A 10090-nucleotide genomic window follows, 5' to 3' on the forward strand; every position below is an offset into this window, starting at 1 on the left:
AGTCCGCTGTGTCATTTCTGCATAAGAGCTGTAGGTGACGGAGGGCGGAGCAGACAGACATACCGTTGGGCAGGACAAAGCGCGACTGAATCCTGGGCCTTCCCGGGGTTGACAACCTTAGTAAATAGTGTATGATGAAATGAGGATGAAAAAATCTCATCCTGCTTCCTTTTGACTGTCAAGCACATCACTCACTGTGAATCTTTTCTACAGAACATGTAACGGACAGCATTTCTAGTCTTTGAGCTATAAATTGCTCCCTCGGACGTCTTCTTCCTGACATCTCCTCATAGAAGGTTTTTATATTATTACTCCTCGTGCACTTGTTTTAACTTAACTGTTGCCATTGTCTGTTGCTCCCATTTTTAATTATCTTTATTCAATTTTTGTATCACTACTGCTTCCTGCCCGTTTTAGTCTCACCAGATGTTTCTTTTTGTGTTTTTGTTTTCAATGTCACTTTTTACTTTTGCATGCTGATTTTGTAAAGCACAATTTAACACATATTAAAAGAAAAGACAAAGAACCCCAGTAAATCATCAAACAATTACGCTACTGCCTAGGGCTTAACATTTCTGAATTAACTTTTAATGGTCCCAACAGCGCGCATTAGTGTTAGAGAGAATAAGGCTAGTGTACCAAATATAGGAAAACAGGGTCGAAAAGACTAACACATTCAACCTCAATGCTCAACTGACCATCATAATAGAAGCGAACGTCGTCTGGCACAGGCTGGTACTCAGGAGGAAAGTAGGGTCCTTTGTGTTGGAGGAACTTCCACTTCACCCCGTCCTCATACTTCTCTTCTTCCCACCTGACAGGAAGCAAGAAGATGAAAACATGAGGATCTGTTTGAGATGGTGAAAATTGCTGCTCCCGTAACCCCACGTAGATTGTGTTTGATTGTGTGTGTGTGTGTGTGTGTGTGTGTGTGGTGGTGGCGTCGGGTCCAGGTCAAAGTGAAATCAAAAGAGCATTTCCCAACCATCTCCAGCGATTCTGCTCCTCCTCCTCCTTCTTTTTGATCTTCAACAGTTTTGCCTCTTCAATCTCTTCCTTTGTCCTCTTGGGTTTTTTGGAGACTGGATGCTCTCCTTCCTCTTTCTTTACCATCTGTACAAAAGAACAGTTGAGATGGGAATTCAAACACTGCCATCCTGAACTGCATTTTCAGCAACTCTCAGGTAAAGGGACAATTTCTGGATGGAGACAGATGTTTACCTTTTCTGTTTTCTTCTTTGACTTCTTCTCCGGAGCCTCTCCGTCACTTTCTCCTTCCTGCCCATGTTGCTTACTTTTTCTTTTTGAGCTGCAGGTTCCCAACAGACAGACAGAATACTAACAGCTTATACAATATGGAAAAAAAATATCATTGACTTAAGTACCAAATTTTTATATTTATCATTAATATTTACCAAATTATTTACCAATCAGAGAAGCCTACATGTAGTTTATTTCATGGATGATCCACAGCTCATAGACCCGGTCAGACTTACGTAGGTGTATCAGTGGAGCGTGAAGGGCCTTCCACGGACTCGTCCTTAATCCTTTTCCTTTTCAGCCCTTTCTTCTTTGCAGTAAAGTCATCGTCCTCTCGTTCCTGTTTCACTGATTCACTAAACCACAAAAACAGCAGAACATATGCATTAAATATAGAGCTGAGTGAGCCTGTCAGGGTTTGTATTCAGAAGTCTGTTTTGTCGTCTTGTGTATTAAAAAATGTTTTCATATTTCTTAAAGAGCAGCTCCAGGCATGTTTGAAAATAAATAAATAAATAAAATGCTCTGCTTGAAATAATAAATTGTGTCTGATAAGTTTTTTCTGCTAAATAAGTTTAATTACCTTTTAAAAATCCTCCTTCTCCCTCATTAAAAGTCCTGAATCTGCTATCCCACTAAGCAAATTCAAACCGGTTCTGGAATGTTCAGCTTCTTCTCTCGTAAAATTCCAGCCGAAAATAAAACACGTCTCTGCCATCGTTTGGTGGCAACTTGTTGAAATATAGCTAGCTTGAAATGTAGTAACATTAGTAGCAGTAACGTTAACGTTAGTAGTCAGTAGTGAGTTTGCAAAAATGACGATGACTGTTACAGCTGGCTCGCGCATTGCTGAAGTGGTTACCATAGGTTGCACATAATGATATGCATAGCGTCACCCCATCCATTAACAGGATTGGCTCCTTAGGTTTGTGACGTCTCAAACCTGCCAACCTGAAAATGTGTTGTTCAGCCTGTCCTTGGTACACTGCAGTTTATAAGCAGACAGGCCCAGCCATGGAGATGACTGCTGATGTTGTCCCTGATGTGTTTTGTAGCACATGAAGAACACCACATGGAGATGTTTACAAGGTTAAACACTTGAGTTTCACTGGAGGGGGTCTTTAACACACCGCAGATTTCAGACTGCAGCTTTCAGGCTGAGCTTATTACCAGTCAATCCCTTTTAAACTCTAGTTAACAAGGGTAAGCCATGTTTTTCAAACCAAATTTCTAGTATCCTATTAACTTCCTGTTTTTCCTCAATTTTGTCTTCAATGCTGACGAGAGCTGTTGATTTTGAATTAGCCCTTCTTAACAAGCTAATAACAAGGCAGAATAAAAGCCTAATGGTTTTCTCTGCTGTCTTCCACACTGCTGGCTACAGGGTTAAGACAAAATTACCCGCCATGTGGAATACAGAAAAAAAAACATCCAACTGTGACACACTGACCACAAGAAATCACATATAATTATGGTAATGAAGCAACATTATTGGAACATTAATGATAATGACATAATTACAACAATTTGGAGGAAAAAATAATGACACCACTGGAAGCTTGGATTTCCCTGCAGAGAGAGGAATTGTTGGGAAGGGAAATGGTCCAAATTAAGAAACAACACATTAGAGACAGCGAGCTAATAAACATCAGTGTTCTCCTTTTCCTTCACTAACATTTAGTTAAGGGAAAAATGGCAAAGCTGTAGCACATAATCGTCAAACTGGCTTACAAGCTATTGTGGTAGTAACTACCTGGCACACATTTTATGAGCCTAATGGACTCGGGTTGCACTTCCACAGTGTGACCCCTGATGTCTCCTGATTGAGCATAATGAGCCTCCATTCACTTTCTCTACTCTCGCACTTTGTCTGCTTTTTGCAGCAAATGCTGTACCTGTTCGAGTTCAGATGTAGAACAGAGAGTTGACATGGGACCTTGGTATTAACTCTACAGAAAATACATGTTTTACACTTTAATGGAAAATAACGGTGATACTGCTCCAATGTTATTCAATTCTGCAATCTCCACCAGCTGTGTATGCTGCGCGGGAGGCGGAAAAAATACTCGAGTAATTGTCTGCTGCCTCAATCGTTTTGCGCATCAAGTCTATTTTTCCCTGCTGCTGCGCATCAGTGAAGCGTAGAAAGCCACTGACTGCTCCCTAACCACAACCAAGGAATTCATGTTTAACGATGTGAACTCTTCATTTTGGCCAACTTCGATTTCAGTTTCCTGTTGAAGTTTTTGAAGTTACTGAAGTTATTGAAGTTATTGATAGGCTAGATGAGCAGGCGAGACGAATTTAAAAGAGCAATGATTATGCACATTTCCTCAACATCTGGGTATCCTACTGATTCATTCTCATTTGACTTCTACATCCTATCCATGAATACAGAATTTTTGCACAATTAAGAAATAAGTCTATACATAATTTTGTACTGAGAAATGTCTCCCCTAAATTATTGTGCCAAGCATCCTGATTTAAACCGCTGAACCAACAGTGAATAATAATCTGCATTTCCTGTTATGGCCAGGAATCGCAACTACCATTGGCTAACTTTGAGACTCATCTTTGCTGTAGTCGCAGCCAGTGTAGATTGCAAAATAGCTGCTGCGAGGTTTACCTGTGGCGCACGTTCGTCTGACGCTACAGTGTCGGTGTAGATTCCCAGTAAATAAGAAACCTACTAAAAGCAATTTATTTTATTATTTTCAATAACATTATATTTAATAAAAAGGTAATTCTATTTAGTTATAATGTAAAAGACATAGTAAAAAAGCTGAGGTGCAAACAATAAAATCAATGATGAATTATTATGAATGTTATTTTTGTCAGCGTTTGTTATATGGTTTATTAACACAATGAAACGATCTTTCTTTGCAGTGTGGTCGTCGATTAGTACAGGACTTTTTCACCCTTTCATTTATCCAACATGTCACATTACACTCACAAACTCCTGGCCCTGTTGCCATGCATGCAGTACACGTCAGAAACCACTTCCAGAGAAACCTACACAGCTCAAAAGAGCGTGACAACATAATTTCAGTCCAGGCTTCACTACACTAAAGTCCATTCATACTTAAGAATACTTCAACTTGCATGACATTTTTCATGAGGACAGCATGCTGACTGAAAAACTCTCCCACAATATTAGGGAGAGCATGGGCGGGTTGCCTTTGTATGAGGCTTTGTGCGTCAGCGACCATCAGGGACGAAGGGATTTTAAATATTTAAGAGCATGCAGACACCCCACTGCCTGCCTGCAGGTGTCACAGGCACAATCACAGTCATAGTGACACATCAATGATCTTAACCTCAGCAGTAGGTACACTTTTAGGAGCCAGACATTTTTTCTATTCACCACAAATTACATTTAAGACTTTTACCTTTTTCGGTTCTCTTTTTAGTTTTCTTTTTGCCAACCTTAGTGTGTGCTGTAGCCAAGAAGTGTTCAATGGGTAGACAAAAAGAGTGTGTGTAGAAATGATCATGTTTTTTGCTATACTGCACCGCTGAGCAAAATCCATAAAACGCTATACGAAAGGAAGTTGGGTCACTGCGTCCATTGACATTTACGGTCTGTGGTTCTAATAGCCTTATGTTCCTTTTCTATACTCTGCTATCAGGCCTTAAATTTCCTTCCTGCATGAAACACACTTAAATTGCACCGGCACCACCTTAAAAGGGAAACATTTAAAGCCAAGATGTAGAAAAATAGTTTTTACAACTGACATCTCCTTTCAAATGTCACTGTCATATTGTGCTGGGTTTAGTCCACTTTGGGGAATCAATCCATTATCAACTCTGTAGAAACACTGCTGTGAGACAGATTCGACGCAGCAGGCCTTTGGCCAAAGTCTGCCATCCCAGGCAACACCCTGCTGAGCATCTAACTACTCAAAGCATGCATTCTCATTTATTACTTTGCTGACAAGCCACAGATATTTGTCTTCAATGCAGAGTGAAATTAATTTTCTTTGAGACAGCTTAACACATTGTACAAAATGGGAATGGCTTCTGTCCAAGGCCTTGACATCAAAACACAAGCATTAATTTCCATCACCTCAGGAGGGAGGAAGGAAGAAGATAAACAAAGATCAGAAGGTAGCATCTTCGGCACATAGGCTGTCTGCTCATTATCACGGCCTTTAATAAGATACTGTTATGATATCATTCCTACCTGGGGTTGCTGGCTGACTCCAGGGACTCTGTCTTAGGAGTCTTGCCCTGAGAGGAAGACAAGCATTAACATAACTGTAAAGTAACCAGTCACACAGATGGCCTTTGACACTATGCAAAGTAACTTTATGCTTAAATGCTAATGTATGCATCCAGTTTTCAAACATTAATGCAACCACACAAGGTCATATCTTCCAGGACTCCTGGTGAGTACATCTATGTATTTCTGTTGCGCATCATATTTTGACTCATGACACGTGTAAACATGTGATGCCGAGCCCTGACACTTTTATCCGAGGCTACGGGTTAGACGCTCAGAGATACTTATAGCGTCATGATTCTCTAAATCCTAGATCAGATGTAACTTTCAATTTGAGTTCATGATTCAATTTGATTTGCAATTTAAACATGTTTAAGCACTGGTTGCTATGCTACTAAATACATTTAATTGCACACTTATTTGCCACTGTTATTATAAATACGACAATATTCCAAATGTGATGTGTCTTTATCTATTTTTAATAGGTAGCGAATATGATAAAAATCACTGTTAATATGCAGAAATTGCCCAGAAGGCTAGTTTACAGGCTTCTGCAGATGTTATATCATGAAACAAGTTTAAAACAATAACCATTATGTTATCACGTCCATTACAGTGAGCAGTGCACAATACATGTGCTGCAAAAAAGCAGAGCATGTAAACAGCTTATTCTGAAGTTTCCTGACAAATGTAGCATTTCAAATGAAGACGTGGGATATGCTCACATAACTCGGGTTTTGTAGCAATTGGACATGTGTACAGTACATATACATAATATGAGCTCCACTATGGGATTTGAACATAGTTTAAGTAACAAGGCCTCTTGCCTGTAATTTCTGTTTGTTGTCAACAAAAATATAATATGTTATAAACAGAAATATAAGAAGAATATTAATTTTCTTTAACTGTGTAGACATATTAAGGAATATTATCTTTATTCAAAATAAGGGAATATTTTGTGCATGTAGGTATAGTCATGATAACCCTTCTGTTAGACTACTGAGTCTCAGGGGGAGGACAAAATGTTGCCAACCAGGTGACTTCAGGAAAGCAGGAGGATTTTCCAGTTCTGTTGTTCCTTTGTCATCTGTGACTCCGGCAGTGACCACGGTGTCTCCAAAAGTGCAGTAACAGGCTAACTTAAAGCTACGCTGTGTTGTCTTTGAAGTGCTTTTCTTCCTTAGGATGTGCATAAATAGTCGGGATTGGAGAGAAATAATACAGAGAACAGCAGATCCTGCTTTTGATTTTGATGATAGAAATTGAAAGCTCATTTCAGTCGATTTTCAATTTTGAAATGAAATCCCTAAACCCCTATTTACCTCCACTGGCCTAATATAAGTGTAAATGTATCCTGTTAATGTTGCTGGTTTCAAATAGCATGGAGGTTATCTACTAGGACAAGCTGCTGCACACACTGTAGCTGTGACATTCAGAGACGGGGTTATTACGCAACAGGGGCTGGAATTTCCCCCCTGGTATTTCACGTGCTAATTCCAAACAAGGCAAGAGTTATGGAGGGGCTCAGGTGACCAGCACAATCCCTCCCCTGGTCAAGATAACACTGACGTTACATTGAGACATTCTAAGTTTAGGTCAGATTAAAGACTTTTAGTCACATCAAGCCCTGTGAATTACAGGGAGGGGAGGAGAAAATGAGCGATTTACCTTCTTTTGAGAGTTTCCATTGTGAGTTTTTTCTGTAGATTTAGTTGACTTTGCGCTGCTCATCAGGGTGTCAAGATGGAATGGATGAAAATGTGAGGAAAGGAAAATGCTTGTTAGTGAGGCTGAATTTGCAACACATGAGCAGTGAGAGAAATATTGTAGAAGTGCAAGGAGAAGGCTGCTTCCACTTCTACTGAGACATGACTGAACAGACCCTTAAGAGAACGTTTGAGCTGAACTTTGATCGAGTATAGGCTTACAGAGAGAGCATATTAGGCTGATGTTAGATTCATGTCTTTGCCTGGTTAGTACCATTCCACAAAACGCCACCAATCAGACAAGCAGAGGATTCCTCTACAGCTATGAACATGTTTCTGTACAGTTTGACCTTTCCACTTTTCAGGGCTGGATGTAGCATGAAATTGAGCTGCAATTAGTCCTCAGCAATGTTCATTTTCTATTTAGGACCCCCCATTTCGAGCATCAGACTAAAGGCTGTAACACTTTTAAAGCAGTCCTTGTCCCCCCCTGTCATGCTTGGGAAAATTAGTTCCATGAGTCTTGTAGCTGATGAGGATAAGTTGATCCTTAATCAGTAATTCAGTCAGTGTGCCATGAAATAACATGAGGCTAGCTGTCAGAAAGCTGCCTGCTTGACTGCCAGTACCACTTACAGGTGTCTATTCATCTCCCAGCTCTCATCAATTACACAAGCCAATGACAGATCACTCCACATTCATTTGTCTGCTCACGTATGCATGGTAATAAACGCATCAGATATCAAGGCAAATTAATTTATTCATATGAAGATGGAGTACACACTGTACTCAGTGAAATGAATGCATTCACTCAACACCACCGGCCTGCTCATCAGCTCAGCCAGCATAGCAATCTCTCAGAAACACTTTATTGTGTCCATCTTTTAGCAGCACATGAATACTGCCATATGGTCCTCACTCTCTTCTGACTTATCATCAATGTATATATTAATTTATTATCCAAATTAATTTGTCCTCATTTTTCAGAAATGTGAAAGGCGAAGCAACTTGCAGGATCCGTTCATAAAGAAACAGCTTTGATGTGTGGAGTGGGCTGATGCTGAACAGATGTTGGATGTGAAAAAGTCACGTCACACTCACTTATTATTAGGAAGGTGCTGAAACTTGGCTATTGTGACGGGGAGTCTTACAGGCAACTTATTTGATAATTGCACTTGACGTGCTCTTGATGGAATAGCGATTAAGTGCCAGCTAAACTGTGCCTGTAATTTTTCTTTCCATATGTATAGTCTCAGCTCAGAAACGCATGCGCAGACACCACAGACCTGTTCTTGATGGAAACGTTATCTCCCGCAGCACCAGCGCGTTCATTATCACTCAGCCTTTTCAGCTTTGTTGATTTGTGTTTGGCCTTCCCGTCTCCTTTGGCGTCCTTCTCTCCTCCCATCGCTCACAGGTACCTCTGTTTGGGCAAAGCACAGTAAACATGTGCATTTACCTGTGGACCACCCTGGATGTTAGCCAGCCAATTAGCTAGCTACGTTTAGCTAACACGGACGGATAATAGAAAATACATTATCCATTAAGTGAAAAATAATTACATTAACATTACATTACATTAATAACATTCCAGGCTACCATGTGAAAATCAACAGTATCATAACACTTGCTTACCACATGAAAATCCGGGGTATCTTTCGTGAAAAATACAAACTTTTTAGGCGGTTAACTTGATGGGCACGGCGGGATACCGTTTGTTGCTAGCATTGAGTTAAGCAGGCGTCAAATCCAGCTGAATTCTGATTGGCAGGAAGTTCCGAGTTGCCATTTTGGTTGGTGTAACGCTGCATTCAAGTGTATCGAAATAATCGGAAAATTAAATTCCTACTGGGAAATTCTCGTGAAGATTCTCTAAAGTCTAAACTAAACTGCGAAAGTTTGATACTTGACGTCTGAAGTTGACCAAAATTACGTCATTTTACGCAGAAACATGGCGGACACAGCTCATGAAAGTTTGAAAAATTAAATCAAAGATTATTTCTGCTGGTTCCTGTGATCTCAAGGTAAAAAAAAGACTCTAATCTCTGCTCAGGCAATATTAAGATTGTAAAGAAAGAGTGACACTCTGTGGGTGTAACTGTAAGTCTGACACCCTACAGCTCTTTTCAATCACATACCAGTGAAATGAATCAAAATAATTCAGCGATCAAATATAATAAAAGCAAGGTCTTAGTCACAGTGGTGGCTGGTTCTGGACATGAAACATTGCCTGTCTACTAGTTTTCCTTTTATTCATTCATTTGATTAATTAGATATAAACAAGAAGGAAAAATAAGTCCCATTGTCATAGAGGTTACCTCTTACTTTAATGTAAATAATAAACAGGGTACATCAATGAGCATGAACAAAAGGTTTCTCAATGTATTTATTTATTTAATATTAATTTGTATAGGGACAGGTATGAAGCAAGTAAACTGATGCCACACACTACAGCATTTATAGCCTTAGCTAATTTGCAATGTCTGTCCCTAGATGGGCCTTTAAAGTACATAAAATCAACAACAAACAAGTAAGAGACAGTAAAAAACAGACTTAACCATAAAACAGATATAACAATACAGGATACAAACTATCCTACAATAAAACCTACTGTAAAACAGGAAGCACAAAATCATACATATCATGCAACCTTTCCAAGATGATAAGGAAGGGAATGTGCTCACTATTTCAAGAAATACAATGAATGCTCAAAGAAACATACAATTTATAAACCTTTCTGTCTTTCTGTTCTAATTTGGGGAATCAGTAAATCAACAGAAAAATAATGCTTGGTTGTGAAATCAGAAGAGAACTTTCATGAATAAATGACCTCGTACTGTGCTGCTTGACTACTTTAAAGCACAGAGAACTATGATTTGAACTCAAAATCCACAACACCAAT

At 39.5% G+C, this 10090-nt stretch overlaps 1 protein-coding gene across 1 annotated transcript in view; it reads right to left on the minus strand.

Annotated features, from left to right (window-relative positions):
- LOC138612909 (DNA topoisomerase I, mitochondrial) overlaps positions 1-8896 on the minus strand; it is a 32261-nt gene extending 23365 nt beyond the window's left edge. The window contains exons 1-8 of the mRNA XM_069686432.1: positions 8824-8896; positions 8475-8611; positions 7151-7205; positions 5444-5484; positions 1497-1616; positions 1222-1309; positions 986-1113; positions 699-814 (exon numbers count right to left, since the gene is read on the minus strand). Of these exons, the coding sequence (XP_069542533.1) occupies positions 699-814; positions 986-1113; positions 1222-1309; positions 1497-1616; positions 5444-5484; positions 7151-7205; positions 8475-8596 (670 nt within the window). The 5' untranslated portion in view covers positions 8597-8611; positions 8824-8896. The remainder of the gene's footprint in view (positions 1-698; positions 815-985; positions 1114-1221; positions 1310-1496; positions 1617-5443; positions 5485-7150; positions 7206-8474; positions 8612-8823) is intronic.
- Between the last annotated feature and the right edge of the window lie 1194 nt (positions 8897-10090).

The sequence above is a fragment of the Semicossyphus pulcher genome, unplaced genomic scaffold (assembly GCF_022749685.1).
Source record: "Semicossyphus pulcher isolate SPU_LCO1_2020_fin unplaced genomic scaffold, fSemPul1.0.p SCAF_8, whole genome shotgun sequence".
In the NCBI taxonomy this organism is placed as follows: Eukaryota; Metazoa; Chordata; class Actinopteri; order Labriformes; family Labridae; genus Semicossyphus; species Semicossyphus pulcher.